The 20,630-nt window shown below is 41.5% G+C and overlaps 1 protein-coding gene and 1 long non-coding RNA gene across 3 annotated transcripts in view; one reads left to right on the top strand and one right to left on the bottom strand.

The window, feature by feature from the left end:
• LOC122202327 overlaps nt 1–20,630 on the bottom strand; it is a 49,052-nt gene that overhangs the window by 23,314 nt on the left and 5,108 nt on the right. Inside the window, exon 3 of one of the 2 annotated variants that reach the window (XR_006194595.1) lies at nt 15,953–16,449. This is a non-coding gene — a long non-coding RNA (uncharacterized LOC122202327). Of the gene's footprint in view, nt 1–9,756; nt 10,297–15,952; nt 16,450–20,630 lie in introns of those variants that run through there. The other variant, XR_006194596.1, reaches the window with a different exon arrangement.
• PIK3AP1 (phosphoinositide-3-kinase adaptor protein 1) overlaps nt 15,605–20,630 on the top strand; it is a 117,870-nt gene continuing 112,844 nt past the window's right edge. The window contains exon 1 of the mRNA XM_042908657.1: nt 15,605–15,707. Within this exon, the coding sequence (XP_042764591.1) occupies nt 15,695–15,707 (13 nt within the window). The 5' untranslated portion in view covers nt 15,605–15,694. The remainder of the gene's footprint in view (nt 15,708–20,630) is intronic.

Raw genomic sequence — 20,630 nt, 5'->3', positions numbered from 1 at the left:
CTGGCTGGCTCAGTAGAGCACGAGTCAGCAGAGCATGAGACTCTTAAACTCGAGGGTTGTGAGTTTGAGCCCCATGGTCGGTGTAGAGATTACTTAAAATAAAATCTTAAAACAAAAACAAAATTGTACTGGAAGTCCTAGCTAATACAAAAAGACAAGAAAATGAAATAAAAGGATTACAGTTTGGCAAGGAAGAGATAAAACTGTTTTTGCTCACAGATGACAAGATTGTCTATATAGAAAACCACAAGGAACTGACCAAACAAACAAACAAACCTTCCCAGGACTAGCAAGCTATGATGGCATGATTGCAAAATAACAAGTTTAATATCCAAAAGTCTATGGCTTTCCCAAACAGCAGCAATGAACAAATGAATTTGAAATAAAAAAAAAAAAATACCATTTACATTAGGACTAGAAAAAAAAGGGAAATACTTACATATTTCTAGCAAAATATAAACAGAATCTATATGAAGAAAACTACAAAACTCTAATGAAATCAAAGATCTAAATAATTGGAGAAATATTACATGTTCATGGATAGAAAGACTCAATATTGTTAAATATCAATTCTTGCCAACTTGATCTAAAGATTTGATTTAATCTCAATCTAAATCCCAGGAGGTTATTTTGTATATTGTCAACAAAGTGATCCTAAAGTTTATATAGAAAGGCAAGAGACCCTAAACAGTCATCTTGATGCTGAAGAAGAACAAAGTTGGAGGTCTGACATGACAACTTTAAGACTTACTATAAAACTACAGTAATCAAGACAGTATAGTATTGACAAAATATAAAATAAAAAAAAAATAAAGAGATCAGTGAAACAGAATAGAGCCCAGACATAAACCCACACAAATATAGTTACTGATCTTTTTGACAAAAGAGAAAAGGCAAGTCAATGGAGAAAGGATAGTCTTTTCAACAAATGGTGCTGGAAAACTGGACATCTATATACCAATAAATAAATAAATAAATAAATAAATAAATAAATAAAAAGAAAGACAGGAAAAAAAAGAATTTAGACAGAGATCTTATACCTTTTACAGAAATTAATTCAAAAGGAATCATAGACCTAACTGTAAAACATAAAAATATAAAATTTATAGACAATAATATAGAAGAAAATCTAGGTCACCATGGGTTTGGCTCTTACTTTTAGATACAACACCAAAAACACAATCCATGAAAGAAAAAATTGATCAGTGGGCTTTATTAAAATAAGAAATTTAATTTCCGTGAAAGACAACGTTCAGAGAATAAAAAGACAAGCCATAGAATGGGAGAAAATATTTGCAAAACACATTTCTGATAAAGACCTTGAATACAAAATAAACAAAGAACTCTTAAAGCCCAACAATAAGAGAACAAACAACCCAGTTAAAAAGTGGGCAAAATGTCTTAACAGACACCTCACCAAAGAACATATACAGATGGCAAATAAATATATGAAAATATATTCAACATCATGTATCATTAGGGAACTGCAAATTAAAACAACAATGAAATACTGCTTCAAAACTATGAGAATGTCTAAAATCTAAAACACTGATAACACCAAATGCTGGGGAGGATACAGAACAATAGGCACTCTCATTCACTGCTGATAGGAATGCAAAATGGTACAGCCACTTGGAGGCAGTTTCTTACAAAACTTTCCTAGTCTGAAAAGGCTGCATACTACATGACATTTGGGAAAAACCAAACGATTGAGATTGTAAAAAGAATAGCGGCTGCCAGGAGTTCGGGGTGTTGGGGGCAGTATGAATAAGTGAAGCATAGTGGATTTTCAGTGTGGTGAAATGATTCTATATGATGTTGTGATGGTGGACACATGATAGTATGTATTTGTCAAAACCCATAGAAATGTGCAATACAGAGAACCTTAATGTAAACTATGGACTTTAGTCAATAGTAATATATCACCATTGGTCAACTAATTATAACAAATGCACCATGCTAATGCAAGATGTTAATGATAGAGGAAACTGTATATAGGAAGGGGGTATATGCAAACTCTCTGTACTGTTCGATTTTTCTAGAAATCTAAAACTGTTCTAAAAATAAAGTCTATTAATTAAAAAACATAAATGCCTGAGAGTAACAAAAACAAATTAAAAAAATGGGGAGGAGGAAGGGCTTATCTTACTAGATGTAGCTGAGACAAACCAGGTTCACACACAATATCCAGCAACTAAAAGACTTCATTTCTCTGCTTCCCTTACAATTTTAGTATATGTGCTACCGAAGCAAGCACTGTCTCTTCCCCTTACAGATAAAGATGTAAATAAACTTTTTAGTTGTGACTTCCAGAAAAGCCCCTAAAAGTGTCAGACAGCTGGCATGTGCCCTTCTGACCCCTCCCCACTCTGTTTGCTTCCTGCCTGGATAAAGGGATATATGGCTGGAACTTCAGCAACCATCTTGGAGCACAAGGAGGTTCTGACTGAGGTTGAAAGCCACTGCGAAGAATGGCTAGGCAGAATAATGAAGGTGCTTGGGTTTTTAGTGATTTTTTTAAAAAGTGGATTTATTGGGGCGCCTGGGTGGCGCAGTCGGTTAAGCGTCCGACTTCAGCCAGGTCACGATCTCGCGGTCCGTGAGTTCGAGCCCCGCGTCAGGCTCTGGGCTGATGGCTCGGAGCCTGGAGCCTGTTTCCGATTCTGTGTCTCCCTCTCTCTCTGCCCCTCCCCCGTTCATGCTCTGTCTCTCTCTGTCCCAAAAATAAATAAAAAATGTTGAAAAAAAAATTTTTTTTAAAAAAAAAAAGTGGATTTATTTATTTTGAAAGAGAGAGGCAGAGAGAGAATCCCCAGCAGGGCCCGAACCCACGAACCATGAGACCACGGCCTGAGGTGAAACCAAGACTCTGAAGCTTAACTGACTGAGCCACTCAGGTGCCCTAAAGAAGCCCGGGTTCATGGTGCTACTATGCTAACCCTGGCTGCTTTATACCAGACTTCTTCTACAGGATAGAAATAAATCTATTTCTTATTTAAGTTTCTGTTGTTTGTTTTCCATGTTTAGCTGTCCAATAGCTAAACACAATTTCTACCTTGTATACCAGATAATAAAACTTACTGTAATTCTATTATGATAAAACCATATGTATAGCATAGGTATAAACAATACAAATAGAATAATAATAATAATAAAGAGTCCAGAAACAAATTCAAACAAGGACTTAATATAAATAAAGATGACATTTAATTTAGAGGGAGAAAGATGGTTTACTTAATATATGGTGTTGGCAGAACTGACTATCCATCTGGAAGAAAATATGATGATACTTCTACTCCACATCATATGCAAAAATAAACTCCAGATGGACTCTAAGTCTAAATGTGAAAAATAAAAAAATATTAGATACAAATGTAAGGAATTATTTATAAAATCATAAAGTAAAGAAGACTTTCTGATGTGAAAGATAAAACTTAGAAACCCTAAGGATCAGCACCTAAAATAATAGTCACATCATCTCTTAAAAATGAACACATTTTTTTTGTATAGCAAAAGAAACTATAAACAAAGTCAAAAGACTAAATACTTAAAATATACATGATAAAGGATGAATGTTGCTAATGTACCTTAGCTCCTACAAACCAAAAAAAAAAAAAAAAAAAAAAAAGACAAGCCAATTAAAATTTGACAAAGCATATCAATAGGTACTTCCAGAAAAAAAGATATAAATCATGAATGATATGAAAGATTCTTAACCTCACTGGTATTCAAGAAAATGCAAATTAGCACAATAAAAGTATAGCATTTTGATCCATCAGATTAGCAAAAATAAAAAATATTGGTAAGACTAGCCATATGAGCATGGAATGTGAATTTCTACAGCATCTCTGTAAAGTATTATAATAATATGTATTAAAAATGCACCTATTCCTCAATCCAGAAATACTACTTTTTGTAATGTATTCTACAGAAAGAATAATACCAGTATATAAAGAAATATATTCAAGAAAATTTACTATAGCATGACTATAGATGCCCCTAATCTGAAGAAAAAGAGCTTAATGTGACCGTCCATCATCAGAGGACAGTTGACATATTAGGTGCTATAGAGTATTATGCAACTTAAAACACATGAGTTAGATACATACATGCATTGACCGAGACACATGTCTGGACCAATGGGCTTTTTTAGTTCTTAAATGTCCACTTGAGGACTCTAGTGTTTTATCTGTTATATAAGAAGTAACCCATGGAAAATTGAGCTCAATGGCACCATATTTCTGATTTATTCCTGTGCGGTTTTAGCATTCCTTACAGAGTGGTACCTCAGGCAACTGTCCAACTGATCTTTTTATTGGGCTTGAGACGCTACAATGGAGGACTAGCTTCTGTGGGACCAACCTTCCTACAGGTAGCAGATAAACTCTGGCCAAAACAAACAGAAACAACAAGCAGCTAAAGGCATGAGAGAGCAACAAAAAACAGATAGACATTGGATGGAGAGTCAACGTGTAGAAGGGAACAGCTCTGGGTTTCTCAGTTTTAGACCTTTTTGCTAGAGGGCAGGCCCCAGTTTTGCCCTGTGAGGCAGCTAAATTCAGGTAGATCATGTACAGTCCAGCTGTCTTGAAGAATCAAAGGATACAGCAGCTGGAAAGTGAGGAGGGTTATCTCAAAAAGGAGAGAGCAAGAGTCCAAACTCTGCCCAAACCTCTGCTAATTCCTGAACTGTACTTGTGCAGGGCAGACTCCCAGCAGCCCAGCTAAGGCAAACAGAACTGGACAGAGAATTTTGCCACTGCCCATCACAAGGGCGTTTGAGTCCAACCAAAATAATTGCCTGCTTTAGAAAAACATTTTTCAGGTTCAGTTGGTAAAGCGACCCACTCTTGATTTCTGCTCAGGTTGTGATCCCAAGGTCGTGAGATCAAGTCCCGCATTGGGCTCCACACTGAATGTGGAGACTGCTTGGGATTCTTTCTCTCTCCCTCGCTCTCTGCCCCTCCCCCACTCATTCATGCTCTCTTTCTCTCTCTCTCAAAATAAGTAAATAAACTTTAAAAAAAAAAAGAAAAACATTTTTCAGAGACAAAGTAGAATCCATAGTCTCTATAAGTATTATTTACAGTGACTAGGGTACAATCCAATATTATGAGGCATATGAAAGAATGGGAAAATGGGATCCATATCAAGAGAAAAGGCATTCGGTCAAAACTTACCCCAAAGATATACTACATGTTGGGATTAGCAGATAAGACTTTTAAAACAGCTATTATAACTATACTCAAGGATGTAAAGTATATACTCAAAGTGAACAACAAAATAAGAACTATCAGCAAAGAAATAGAAATGTTGATAAAGAACCAAATGGAAATTCTAGAACTGAAAAATTCCCTGATAGGGCTTGAAAGCATTTTGGAGATGACAGCAGAAAGGTCAGCGAACTTGACTATAGATCAATAGGAATGATCTGATTTGAAGAATAGAAACAAAAAGACCAAAAAAAAAAAAAAAAAAAAACCAAACAAAAACAAAACAAAACAAAAAAACGAACAGAGATTCAAGGATCTGAGGGATAATACCAAAAGGTCTAACACATGTGTTAAGAGCATCCTGAAGAGAGGTGAAAGACCATGGTGCAGAAAAATATTTAAAGAAATAATGGCCAGAATTTCCTCAAATCTGGTGAAATACATAAGATTACAGACTTGGGAAGCTTAGTTGACTTCAAGCAGAATAAATACAAAGAAGACTACATCTGAACTTATACTGTTGAAACTAAAGATAAAGAGAAAATATTGCAAGTAGTCAGGAAAAAAAATGATATATACAAGAGTAATAATTTGAATGCCCACTGACCATCAGAAAAAAATGGAGGCCAGAGTCAATAGAAAAATATCATTAAAGTTCTGTAAGAAAAAAAAGTCAACTTAGGTTTCTATATCCAGTAAAAACATTCTTTAAGAATGAAAGTTAAGTAAGGACGCCTGGGTGGCTCGGTTGGTTAAGCCTCGGACTTTGTCTCAGATCATGATCACTCAGTTCACGAGTTTGAGCCCTGCAATAGGCTCTGTGCTGACAGCTCAGAGCCTGGAGCCTGCTTTGGATTCTGTGTCTCCCTCTTTCTCTACCCCTCTCCTGCCTGCTTGTGCTCTGTGTCTCTTTCTGTCTCAAAATAAATACATAAACATTGAAAAAATATTTAAAAAAATAAAAAAAGAATGAAAGTTAAATAAATATATATTTTTTTATTTAAAAAAAAATTTTTTTTAACATTTATTTATTTTTGAGACAGAGAGAGACAGAGCATGAACGGGGGAGGGGCAGAGAGAGAGGGAGACACAGAATCGGAAGCAGGCTCCAGGCTCTGAGCCATCAGCCCAGAGCCTGACATGGGGCTCGAACTCACAGACCGCGAGATTGTGACCTGAGCCGAAGTCGGCCGCTCGACTGACTGAGCCACCCAGGCGCCCCTAAATAAATATATTTTAATTAAACAACAACTTAGAACATTTATCGCCAGCCAACATGCACTACAAGAGATACAAGAAGAAGTTCATCAAGATGGAAGGAATTGACATTAGATTAGAATTCAATCTTCAGGACAGACAAAAGAGCATCAGAAATGGAGAATATATGTAAATATAAAAGACTATTTTCCCTCTTAATTTCTTTAAAGCAATATTTATTAAGATAATGTTTGATGCAAAAATTATTAACATTGTCTTGTGAATGTTCGTATCAAGAATTTGTAGACGTTATACATACAACAACTATAGCATAAAGTAAGGGGTTGAGGGGACAGTAAATGGTTCCAAATGATGGCAAATTTCTCACATTTTAGGAGAAGCAGTAAAATATTAACTCGAAGTAAACTGTAAAAAATTAAGAATGTATATTTTAATCCCTAGAATGATAACAAAAAGTTAACTCAAAAAGGTTGAGCTAAATAGCAAATAAACAAATATGGAATTCTTAAATATATCCAATTAATGAAGGTAGTCAGGAAAGGAGGTATAGAAAACTAAAATACAGAAGGGACAAATAACAAATAAATAGTAAAATTTTAGACCTAAATCTATCCATATTAATTATTACATTGAGTGTAAATAGATTAAATACTCCAATTGAAAGTCATAGATTGCCAGAATCGATAAAAGCAAAAAACAAAAAAAGAACAACAACAACAACAAAAAACAAAAACAAAAAACTTAACTATGTGCTGTTTACTTTGGAGATAAAAGTGAAGTATTAAGATGCAGGTAGGTTGAAAGTAAATGGATGGAAAATTATGCTATGTAAACAGTAAGCATACGAATGGTAAGATGGGTATATTAGCATTAGATAAAGTAAATGTTAAGCAAGGAGAATTACCATAAATAGATACAAGTATTTACAGAGTATTTACTAGAGATAAAAAAGCTTAATTCATCAGAAAGATATAATAGTCTAAGTGTGTATGTGCCTAATAGTGCCTAATAATGGAAGTTCAGAAACATGAAAGAAAAATGGACAGAATTAAAGGAAGAATTAGAAAATTTCCCAACCACACTCAGATATTTGAACACGCATCTCTCAGCAATTGATAAAACTAGACAAAAATTAGTAAAGAGGTAGAAGATCAGAAAAACACTATCTGTCATCGTGAGCTAATTGACAATCTATCCAACAACTGCAGAATACATATTCTTTTCAAATCATATTGTATGTTCACCAAGATAGACTATAGATTCATAAAATGAATCTCAATAAATTAGAAAAGTTGAAGTCAGATAGAGTCTGTTTTCTGACCATAATGGAATTAAATTAGAAATCGGTAACAGTAAGGCATGTATTTGTTAAAAACCCAAATACTTGGAGATTGACTCACTTTTAAATAACCCATGGCTCAAACAAGAAATCGCAGGGGACATTAGAAAATATTTTGAACTAAATTATAATGAAAATACAAGATATCAAAACTGGGAAGATGCAATTAAAGCATTGAATTAGGGGAAACTCATAGCTTTAAATTTTTATATTAGAAAAGATAGAAGGATATTGAAACACTAGGAATGTCACATACTTAAAAAACATCTTTCCCAAAATGTACTGGCATAATTTTATGGAATAGGAATTCCAAAAAATTGTACTAAATATAATTTCCTCCTGTAAAAATAAATAAATTAATTAAATAAATTAAAAAAAAAAAAAAAAGAAAAGATGAGAGAATAAAGTCAATCACCAAACTTTCAACCTTAGGGAGCTAGATAAGAGCAAAGCGAACCTAAAGTAAGTAGAAAGAAGAAAATAATGTTGAGCAGAAAGCAACAAAGTCAAAAACAAACCATAGAAAAATTAACCAAAAGCTGGTTCTTTGGAAAAACCAATGAAATTTAACAAACATCTATCTAGAGTCAGAGAGAGTAAGAGAAAGAGAAGACACAAATTTCAAGTATCAGGAATAAAAGAGAGGCTATCATTACAAATCCTCCAGGCTTTAAAAGGATTATAGGGAATATAGTAAATTACTTCATATCAGTAAAATTTTAAAACTTAGATTAAGTGGACGAATCACCTGAAAAGAATCACCTGAAAAGCACAACTTACCTATACTGGTAGAGATAAAGTATAAAATCTAAATAACCCTATACTATTGAGGAAATTGATATTGGATAGTTTTAATGGTTAATTCCATCAGACACTTATCAGAAAGAAATAATACCAATCTTTCTTTATTAGAAAATAAAAAAGTGAATACTCCCAAACATGTTTTATGAGGCCATATTAACCCTGACACCAAAAACTAACAAAACATACTACAAAAAAAGAAAAAAAACTACAGACTAATATCCATCTTTAACGCAGATGCAAAATTCCTTAACAAAATGTTAGTAAGTTGGCAACATATAAAAAGGATGATACATCATGATCAAATGGGGCTTATCCTAGGCATCCAAGATTGGTTTAACCTTTTAGGAGTTTATGATAGATTTATGGGAAAGAACTACCAAGTTAAAGCATCAGATCAAGGAAAGACTCTACATTTGCTTTTTTTTTTTTTTTTTTACTGGTAGTGGAAAATGTAAGTGGTCAGATATAGCTTAAAAAAATAATAACAAAACAAAATAAAACAAAACAAAAAACCCAAAATCCCTCCAGACTAGGAATTAAGACTGGAATTCTAGTCCTGGTATTGCCTCCAATTCAATGTATAATGTTAGAAAGGTCACTTTGCCTCTCTTGGCCTTAGTTGACACACGTGTCCAATAATGACCTCTCAGGGTCTTTCCCAACTGTTACACTCTAAGAGTCTATGAGGCCAAGTCCTAAAATTTTTGTCACAGCTGCCTAGACTTTTCTGCTTCAGCACCTCAGAAGGCAGAAGTAGAAAATGTGCAAGACATGCTTTCATGCACAGATGAAGGCACCATCTGCACGTGGCTTGAAGTACTGAGGGTTCAAGGGTGACTCCTCCCCACCTTGAAAGCACCATGTGTCCTCAAGAGGTACTTCAGAAAATATTTTTTTAATGTTTATTTGTTTTTGAGAGAGAGAGAGACAGAGACAGAGAGACGGGGGGGGGGGGGGGAGAGAGAGAGAGAGAGAGAGAGAGAGAGAGAGAGAGAGAGAGAGAGAGAATGAGTGGGGGAGGGTCAGAGACAGAGGGAGACACAGAATCTGAAATAGGCTCCAGGCTCTGAGCTGTCAGCACAGAGCCTGACTTGGGGCTTGAACTCATGAACCGTGAGACCACGACCCGAGCCTAAGTCAGACACTTAACTGACCAAGCCACCCAGGCGTCCCAGAAGGTATTTTTAATGAACTCTCTGAAAGCATCCACTGTGTCATGGTGCTATAGACCTTGGAATTTGAACTCTGACTGAACTGGGTTTGAACTCCAGTTCTGCTACCTGCTGAATGATTCTGGAAAAATTACCCAACATCTCTGAATCTCAGCTTCTTCATCTGCAAAGTGGGGATAACACCTGTTACGTAGAGTTATTGTGAGGATTAATTGCGAGAGCATTAGGAAGTTGGTGGATTATGGTCAGTGCTCAACAAATACTAACTTCCGTGCACGTATCAGTAAAGAATTCGGTTTGGTTACATACGGCAGGACATGTAAATAATCATGTCTCAAATAAGACAGAGATGTATGTGTTTCTCTTTCATGTAAAAGAGTTCAGGGGGGTGAAACCTGGGGCTTGTTTGGGTGTTCCACGGTCAGTAGAGAACCAGATTGCTCATCTTTCTGCCCCACTGTCCTTAGCACGTGGCTTCTGTTCACACAGTCACCTCGGAATCTAAGAGGACCGTTGGGTCTCGTCATCCCGTTCACTTTCTTGGCAGGAACTAAAAGAGGAGAAAGGCAAAAGGGAAAACTAAAAAGAGAGGGTGAAAGACTTAAACATTCTATAAAGAACCTCTTTGGACAATGACTTCCGTTTACAACTTACTGGATTCCTCCTGGTTACAAAAGAGGCTGGGGAATGGAACCTTGCTGCCCCAAATGAAATTAGGATACTGTTACTAAGAAACAAGGGGAGAATGGGTGGACAACCAGCGATCTTTATGACACTGCTTTTTCTTGTCACTAAGATTAATTTTGGGTTGGGGTCATGGAACCAGCACAGAATAGCTGGCATAGCTTTTGGATCGTAACCTATGGCAAAAGAGGTAGCTTTTTTGTAACAAGTGGATTTGAATTAAAAATCTAGTTTTGGGGGACCTGGGTGGCTCAGTCGGTTAAGCGTCCGACTTCAGCTCAGGTCATGATCTCGCGGTCCGTGAGTTCAAGCACCGCGTCGGGCTCTGTGCTGACAGCTCAGAGCCTGGAGCCTGTTTCAGATTCTGTGTCTCCCTCTCTCTCTGACCCTCCCCCATTCATGCTCTGTCTCTCTCTGTCTCAACAATAAATAAACATTAAAAAAAAAATTGAAAAAAAAAAAGACGGGAAAAAAAATCTCGTTTTGATGCTTATTAACCAAGTGACCACGGGTCAGGTGAATTACCTTATTGGAACCTCAGTTTCTTCCCCTGTAAAGTGGGATGATACTAATATGGTTACCTCACTGGCTTGAGGTAAAGATTCATGAAAGCTGAGTAAGTGACAGCACTTGGAGTAGAGTTAGCCACCCAGCAGATTCCCAAGAATATTTTGTTTCTAAGAACTTGAGATTCAAGGGCCTTTGCTCAAAGTGGCCCGGTGAGGGGCCCCTGGGCTATGGCATAGGGAGTGGCCATTTTGGTGACTAGGGAAGGAGACCTCTCTCTTGAAGAGGGTAGGCTTCTAGGTTTTGTCTGCAAAGCTACCTATTCCTAAAAAGCTACCAATGTCCTCAGGCAGTCTTTACTGGGTCCACTGGGCTGGGCTGAAACTGTCTTGAGCAGGTAGAAATGACAGCAGTCTTTATAAATCCAGGGTGTTGGCAAGGCTAAACCAGGCACCTGGTACCCTGGAACTCTTTCTCCCTGTCCCCACCTGTGATGGCCTACCAGCCCGTCCCATGTAATTCAGTCTTCACATACTCCACCCTACATGTACGAATGTGCACAGTCTCTCTGAACTCTTGAACAAAGCAAGGAATGAGCCCCTCAGATGAGGGTTGTGGGACCTTGGGCAGGTCGCTTTAGCTGTGTGATCAGTGTCTTTATCTGTAAAATGGGCAGGTTGGCCTTGATGATTTAAACATAAGCAATGCTTGTTGAACACCTGCTGTGTGCTGGAGCCTGTGTTAGGAGCTGGAAATGCAGTGGAGTCAGAGACACGGCCTGCTCCCAAAGGGCTGAAGGTCTGATGAGACACAGACAGGGAAGGGGACAGGGAAGTAGGGGATGCCAGGGGAACTCCAACGAGGGGCCTTTCCTGATGCTTGCGGTTCATGAGCACAAGGTACTCCTGGCAGAGCAGGGGGAACTGGCAGGTAACAGAGCTCTTGCCCTGCCCACCTGCAACTGGAGGTGATGCCAACACAGGCCAGTGACTTGTGTGGCTCTTAGATCACAGCAGGGCCTGCTTCAAGCGTTTACCACATAATCTAGTAGATAGAAGCATGGACTCTGGAGCCAGGCTGTTTGGGTTCAGAACTCAGCTCTGTAATGTACTAGCTGTGTGTCGTGGGCAAAGATATTTAACCTTCTATTCTATAAAATGGGTATACTATTAGCATCTTCCTCATAGGATAGTTAAGAGAATTAAGGGGAATTAAAAGTATCTGCTGCAGGGGCGCCTGGGTGACTCAGTTGGTTAACTGTCCGACTTCGGCTCAGGTCATGATCTCACGGTTCGTGGGTTCGAGCCCCGCGTTGGGCTCTGTGCTGACAGCTCAGAGCCTGCCTCGGATTCTGTGTCTCCCTCTCTCTGCCCCTCCCCTGCTTGTGCTCTCTCTCTCTCTCTCAAAGAATAAATAAACATTAAAAAAAAAGCACCTGCTGCAGTATACTCCTCCATCTCTACCTTCTGTCCTAGTAAGTGGGTCTTGACGACCAAAGCAAAAGGCTCTGGTCCTTAGGCCTGAGAGATTATGAAATAACATCTTGAAGATGTAAGAATCAGGGATTTCTTCCCCACTCCTCATCCTTCTGTTCTTTAGATAACATATATTCATCTCTCTGGCCTCTCCTATTTACCAAGCCAACAAGAGGGTGGGGTGGCAGTCATGTGCGGGTTCTCCATTCTGGCTAGAAGCTATCTGTGAGCCATCCCGTGCTGGAGACGCTGACTGCACAGGTTGCCCCGAGAGCCAACACACAGGGACAGAGCAAGGCCTTCCAGAGGGGCAACTGCCCTCCCCTCCACATTCTATAAAAACTGTCAAATGGAGATGTAAAAACAGATACCACTTCCTCCAACTCAACCCCACCTTCTCTACAGAGAAACCGGGTAGAATTGCCAGTATCAGGGACTAGCGCCTTGAGGGAATGTTGGCCTCTAAGTCCCCTTCCCAGCCAAATTCCAGAGGCCTGTGTTGGGTAGCAGTGGGAGTGTTCAGAGTTTGGACTACTGACCCAGCACTGGAGACCTTACCCACAACTGATGGATGCCCTCTAAGAGTCATAAGAACCAAAGAAGTATTCCTTCAGTTCAAAGGTCAGCAGAAAAGGGCTTTCACTCCCTAACATCTGGGCCTGGAAGGAGGACCATACCTTTGGATAGTAGGGCTGTCAGAGGAAATGACCTCAGATGGACAAATATACCCTCAGTAGGAATGAGTCCAAAGAGAAATATAGACTAGCTGGGTCCCCAGGCTCTTGAAGAGTGAAGGAATGTTCAGAACAGGTACACAGGGTTCAGGTGAGGTTCTCCAGAGAGAACCATAGAGCCCTACCTAGCATTTTCTGAGCTGGAATGCGCTCACTGTGCACATGAGGAACCAGGGGACTTTGGAGATCTTTACATTAGACCTCATTCTCCCAGACTCCTCACAGCGATCCACATTGTTGACAACCTTCTCCTTAAATCCTCTTCCTTGGCCTCTTGCTTATTCTGGCCTGCCTTTTATCCCACCTCTAGTTACTCTGGTCTCCTGTGGTCCCAGAGCATGGCTCTCACCCCAAGTTCTGCCCTTGAGGCCAGGCTCTTGGTCTTTATCCTCTCTCCCCCATCCACTCATGCACCTTCAGCTCCATGGGTATTTGACATCCTGGCTAGTCCCAGGCACTCATCTCTCCTGCAATGACAGAGCCCCTAGGACATCCCATGGGCACATCAATCTCAACATTTCCAAACTTCAGCTCACCGTTTTCCTTACTCTGATGGCTTTTATTATTATATACAGCCTATTTTTGACATCTTATATTTCCCCTCCCCCAAGTTCAGTGATTTTCAGTGCCTGAAAATTCCCTTCTATCCTTGGGCCTCAAATTTAAGGCTTTCCTGGCCATATTCAGTAATTCGCTCATCAAATACTTTCTGAGCATATTAATATTCTCTGTGCCAGAGTTGGCTCCAAGTGCTAGAGGTTCCATGGTGAAAAAGACAGACTTGGATTCTGCCTCTGAGGGGCTTATAGTTCAATGGTGGAGACACAAACTAACATAAGTAGTTGCAGAAAAATAGCTATATAATTTCTACAAAAGAACAGTACAGGGCTGTGACAGTGCATGATGGGAGGTGGGGGAAAGGGGAGGAGGTGCAGCTAACCTGATCTGGAGGCCAGAAAGTCCTGAACATGGGGAACAGGTGTGAGGCTTAGCAGGTTTGGAGCTCATTTCCTCTTTCAGAATTTCAGGCCTGTGGTAGGCTGAGTAATTAGTATTAAGAATTTCTTAATTAATATTAAGAAAATATTAAGGTATTTTAAGTGTCTCTTAAAAAAGCGAGATTTTCCTGGATTATCTGGGTGGGATCAATGTCCTTAAAGTGGAAAAGGGAGGAGGTCAGAGAGTCAGAGAGAGATGTGATCTTCTAAGCTGGGTCAAAGAGAGGTTATGTTTCTGGTTCTGAGGATAGAGGAAGGGAGCCATGAGCCAAGGAATGTGGGTAGACTCTGGAAGTCGAAAAAGGCAAAGAAATGGATCTCTTCTAGAGCCTCTAGAAAGGAACCCAGCCCTGCTGATAACCTTGATTTTAGCCCAGTGGGACTTCTGTTGGACTTCTGAAATCCAGAGCAGGAAGATAATAAATTTGTGTTATTTTAAGCCACTAAGTTTGTGGTAATTTGTTATGGCAGCAGTAAAAAATTATAATTATAGGCCTCAGCCCTATTTCCACTCCTAAATCCATTTCATTTATTTCCATCTATACTTGAGTCCTATCTTTCCTTCATCTCCGCTCTCTGGATCTGTCTTCTAGACTCTGCATTTTTGAGGACTCCAAGGGCACAGAACTCCAAGTGTTCAGATCAATTATAGAAGCAGGCAAAGGGAGGAGAGCAAAGAGCAGCAAGTGAGTGCAGGGGTGAATGGAGAGCTCTAGCTCGGGATTCAGGCCTGCTGGAACCTTGGGGAGCACTGACTCCCTGTGGGCATCCACTCAAGGCCTTTGGCTTGTTTCTTCAGCTCAAACATTAAGACAGCCATAGGTGCCATCTCAAAGCCATGAAAGGCAGTAACTGTATCATGCATTTACCATAGGAGATAATCATGAATGCTTATGTGCCATCAGGAGACCAGGTCCAAGGAATTACAAAAAAGTCACTGAAGGGTAATCAAGGGCAACGCCAAGCACCCAGGGCCAGGTGCCAGGGAAGGTGCTTCTTCCCCTTCCTGCGCCCTCCCCTTTCCTGCCCTGGTAGCAGCTCAGGGAGAAAGCCCCAGGGGATGGGGAGATGGCTTGGCCAGCTGTGCTGATACACCCCCGCTCAGGGTCACTGAGGCAGGTCAACCTTCCCCTCTTCCCCCCCCCCGCTTCCCCCAACACTCTCTTCAGCTTAGGCAGCCCTTTGGTGGCCGGCGGGCTGGTTTCGCCGCGAGTGGGGCGCACGTGGCGCGACGCCCCCTACCTCCTGGGGACACAGCAGCGAGGGCCGCGCGGGTAGCCGGCCCGCGGCCCGGCCAGTGTGGGGTGGGGGTTCTCACTTCCCCTCCCCAACGGCCGCGGGTGCAGGTGCCGCGCGGGCAGTGCCCCGCAGGCGGGGCGTGCCCTGTGGACACGCCCCCGCGACCGGCCCTCCCAGCCCGTGCGGAGGAAGCTCCAGAGCGGCGGCTGGTGCTGCGCCGAGCCGGCGCCCCTGCCGCCCCGCGCCCCGGGACGCCGCCCGGCCCGGCCCCGCGCACGCAGCGAGCGGGGCAGGTGAGCTGCGCCCGCGCCATGGCAGCCTCAGGTGCGTAGGCAGGCCCGGGCCCTTCTCCCGAGCCTCCCCGCTGGCTGGCCGTCTCGCCCCCCGACAGCTGTCCGAGCGCCACCCGGCTCCCGGCTCTGCTACGTCGGTGCGGGACTGTGTGCTTCCTGCTCTTTCCCGCGTGCTTTCTGCTCTTTCCCGCTTCCCCGGCGCAAACCTCGCGTCCTGGCTTTCCCACATCCCCCTTCCCGGCCTGTCGCGCGATTCTCTTCAGTCCCCATCTGCACCTCTCCTGTCTCCCGTCTTCTAGGTCTCCGTTTCTCCCGCCGTCACTGGCTCTAGTTGCTTCTGAGGGTCGTTTCCCCGGCTCTTGCAGTTGTGTGAGCCGGCGTCCAGTAGAAACCAGCCGCGTTGTCTGCGCCTGGGAAATACTTCTCTGAGGGCCGCACCGGACCAATAGGGGGCGCTCAGGCTGTCCCTGGTGGGCGCTGTGTGATTGAAGGTGGCTTGGGCCACTTGCCCTTCCTAGGCTTTTGTTTTTCATCTGGAATTTTGATAGGAATCTAGAAACAACATTCTTTTGGCTTTACTTTTCTTGTGTCTTTGCAGAACTTTGGGGAATGGGGAAGAGTGGAGGCCACTGGGTAATCTACCCATCGAAAGGTGGCAGGAGTCATTTTCCATTAGTTTTGGGTTCTTCTGTCATTCATGGGTGTATACACTTGTCAATGCTAGCCTCTGATATCCAGGACCAACCACATAGTGGTGATAAGAATAAAGATGACTAAAAAAAAAAAAAAAAAGAAAAAAAAGAAAAAAAGAATAAAGATGACTAAGGAGCACTTACTATGCACTGTAATGGTTATTGTGCCCCTAAGTGTGTTCTCAGTGGTGACCAGGACAGCCGAGTCTCTGCTCTCAGGGAGTGTACAGTCTTGCACAGGAAATCAGTAAGTTAACAGGGAATTACTAAATGAGAAGACTAGAGTTACCGTGTTGGCAAATAGGTTTACTTGTATTTTCTTAGACGACTTTGTCATGTTTTAGTAGAGATAACATGCATAAACAGGATGTAAACGCCCCTTGAAAACTAAAATCTAGTCAGCAGGAGAAGACACTGTTCTTGAAGGATGTGGGCAGATGCTTGAATGAAGAGCCAGCTCTCCCCATATCCCCTGAGGTTCAGCCTTCTAATTAATGGTGTTTTGGAAGCAGGAGAGAAGGCCAATGGTAGCAGTTTTATTAGATTGGGAATATAAGCTCATTCTTTAAAGGGAATGGGAAAGCAGTTAGCTTTTAGCCTTCTGGCTCTCAACTGGGGCTCTGGAGGTTAGAAGAAGCTGTATTGTGGTAATAGTGAGGTCATAGTCCACAGTTACATAGGAAAGCTGAAGCAGTTATCTAGAGGAAATTCATTCATTCAGCTCATATTTGTTGCATGCCTATGGTTTCTAGGCACTTTCTAGGTGTCAGGTGTATATTCAGTAATCAAAATTGGCATAAGTCATTTTCCCATGGAGCTTATGGAATGCTGGGGAAAGGCTTGCAATGTGCTTAATAAGGAAAGCACATGATATGATTAAGAGCAGTGGGAAAACAGTAGAGGGGGTACTCTACCCTCTACTGTTGGGTTTATAATTTTAAACGAGGTAGCCAGGTTAGGCCTTATGGAGAAAGGGACATTTGAGCAAAGATCTGAAAGGAGGGGTCATGTGGGGGAAGAGTGCTCCATTCAGAGGAACAATAGATGGGGGTATATGGTGTATTTAAGGAACAGAGAGCAAGTGGTGGAATAGGTGGGTGATTGGGGAGAAGTAGGAGATGAGGTCGCTGAAACTCCCACCTCCTGCCGTGGCTGAGAACAGGCCCTAGGCTGTTAAGTCCAAGAAGCAGCAAAGTGAGAGAACCTTTGGACAGAGGAGACAGAGCAAATCTTCTTCCAGTGTCCTGTGTGTATGATTCCAGTTGGGCATGGCCAAAGGGGCTAGAAGATGGGGACTGTAACCCAGTGGCCAAACCTGGGGCTATTTATGGGCTCTGTAATGGCTTCTGCAGACATCTGTGATGGTTAGGGCTTCAGACTCTCTTGCTGTCAGCACACTCTGTGGTGAGACCCACTTTAGGTTCTGTAAGTAGGAGTTGGGCCTCTGGGGTGGGTCCCTGGGGCTCTCTGAGGTCTGGAGGTACAAGGGTCCATGGTGGTAGTGAGACCGACTACCTCTTGCCAAACTACTGTAGGGTCTGGAGTCATCTAGGGCACTCTTCCATATGGTCTTCTGCTTCTTGTCCTCTTCCTCCCTCTCCCACTCCTCTTCCCCTCCTCCTCCTCCTTTTTATTTTAAACAGTTTTATTCAGATATAATTCACATACCATACAATTTTCCCATTTAAAGTATACAGTTAAAAACAAAACAAACAGGGGCGCCTGGGTGGCGCAGTCGGTTAAGCGACTTCAGCCAGGTCACGATCTCGCGGTCCGTGAGTTCGAGCCCCGCGTCAGGCTCTGGGCTGATGGCTCGGAGCCTGGAGCCTGTTTCCGAGTCTGTGTCTCCCTCTCTCTCTGACCCTCCCCCGTTCATGCTCTGTCTCTCTCTGTCCCAAAAATAAATAAAAAATGTTGAAAAAAAAATTAAAAAAAAAAAAATAAAAACAAAACAAACAAAAAGTATACAGTTCAGTGGTTTTTTTAGTATCTATACAGATCTGTGCAAGCATCACCATGGTCAATTTTAGAACATTTTCATCACCTCAAAAAGAAACTCATTTTGAGAAATGAGTGAAGGAGGTACAAATTATGAAATAGAAATTTTAAAAAAGGGAGAAAGAAACTCTGTATGCTTTAGCTATCACCCTCCCACTCCCTCCTCCTGCCCAGCCCTATGTTTTATCTTCTGTCTCTATAGATTTCCATGCTCAGGACTTCTGTATGAATGGGATCATATAGTATGTCGTCTTTTGTGTTTTCTTTCATATAACGTAATGTTTTCAAGGTTCATCCAAGTTGTAGCATGTCTCAGCATGACATTCCTTTTGAAGGCTGAATTGTGTGGTCTTTTAAAATTTCCTTCCACTTGGTTGATGGGGGGGTGGGAGGGAAGGGAGGGTGGGTGATGGGTATTGAGGAGGGCACCTTTTGGGATGAGCACTGGGTGTTGTATGGAAACCAATTTGACAATAAATTTCATATATTGAAAAAAAAATAAAATTTCCTTCTACTAAAGGGTAAGCATTAGTATTTTATTTTATTTTATAATTTTTTTAATAAATTTTTTTTAATGTTTATTTTTGAGAGAGAGAGAGGGAGCAGGGGAAGGACAGAGAGAAAGGGAGACACAGAATCTGAAGTAGGCTCCAGGTTCTGAGTTGTCAGTACAGAGCTCAACGAGGGGCTGGAAATCTCGAACCGTGAGACCATGACCTGAGCCTAAGTCAGACGCTTAACCGACTGAGCCACCCAGGTGCCCCAGGATTTTGTTTTTTGAAAGACATCTTTGCTTGCTGAAATCAAGGAGAATCTTGGCTCCCTGTTTTTGAAAGAGCTTGAGAAGCAAGATAAAATAAAATGGAATGAACCTACCCTGGAATATCTCTATGCTCCTGATGGCATCTCTTGCATTTACACATGAGAGAGAGGAGACAGAGAGGCCATAAGTGACTTTCCAAAGTGACTCAAGTCTGTGGCTGAGTGAAGACCAGATTCCTTTCCTCCATGTGCCAGCCTCCAGATATTTGAAGAAAGCTTGCATACCTTTTCCTGTTCTTTTTCTCTGAGGTTTCTCTCATCTCCAGACTTTTCTACTACTTCTAGACTTAGAAGATAAGAGGGTTTGAAGGTACCTTTAATTTTTTGTGATCTTAATTCTCACCTGATTCTTGAGGTCCCTTAATATTCCTGTCAAGTCTCTGAACTTGAAACCTTTAGAGTCTGGAAGCTCCTCACATGAATCATTATCTAGATCCCTCCTTATCCTAGTCACCTTCCTAGTTCACATCCCTCTTCAGTATGGTGCTTATTAAGACAGATGAACAGGGAGCCAGAATCACCTATAGACTAAAATGGTCTGGACTGGTCATTTGAAAAGCTCCCTGGCACTTCCTCCCTGTTCTTTTCTCAGGTGGATTCTGAATCTTTCTAAGGAACCTCTCTTTCAGTCACTGTATTTCTTTTGCTTTTTAAAAAAATATCTTCTTAAAGTTTATTTATTTTGAGAGAGACAGCAACAGTGCAAGTGGGGGGAGGGGCAGAGAGACAGAGAGAGAGAGAGAGAGAGAGAGAGAGAGAGAGAGAGAATCCCAAGCAGGCTTTGCGCTGTCAGTGCAGAGCCCAACGTGACGTGCAAACCCACAAAACCACAAGATCATGACCTGAGCCAAAACCAGGAGTCGGACGCTTAACCGACTGAGCCACCCAGGCACCCCTGTTTAGGATTTATGGACTCCTGTTGGACCATGTATTTAATTTCTCATAATAAACAAACAAAACTGAAAGAATTGATTTGGCACATGTGAGGAAGTGATCTACTGTTACAGGAAGGGAATTATCCTTGAAGAAAAGGCTGTTCCCCATACAAGAGAGAGTTGCTGATGAAGCGTTTGGTCCTGTGTTGTTATCTAGCACATTGTGGAGGAACTTTAACTTCCACTTTGGAACTTTTTTAGAATTTCCCCAGCTTCAGTTTCTGTAGCAGAGCAAAATTTAAGAAGGCAATCCATTTCTTTGTCCTCATTTACGTTGAGGCAAAATTTGCTTAGACTTCGTATACCCGTCTCAAGTCACACCATAAGTGGGTGACCAAGTAGGCTGTGATATTAATGAGTCTGAAACACTAACCACTTCCTTTTCAAGTACTTTTGCTCAGAGGAGTGTGTGTGTGTGTGTGTGTGTGTGTGTGTGTGTGTGTGTGTGTGCGTGCGCGTGCGTGCGGGGTGGGGGTGGGGGGGTTGCCAAATGTAACACCAGAATCC

Source organism: Panthera leo, chromosome D2 (assembly GCF_018350215.1).
Source record: "Panthera leo isolate Ple1 chromosome D2, P.leo_Ple1_pat1.1, whole genome shotgun sequence".
NCBI classification, from domain to species: Eukaryota; Metazoa; Chordata; class Mammalia; order Carnivora; family Felidae; genus Panthera; species Panthera leo.
The sequence above is the reverse complement of the archived record's forward strand: the minus strand, read 5'-3'. Positions and strand labels throughout refer to the sequence as shown.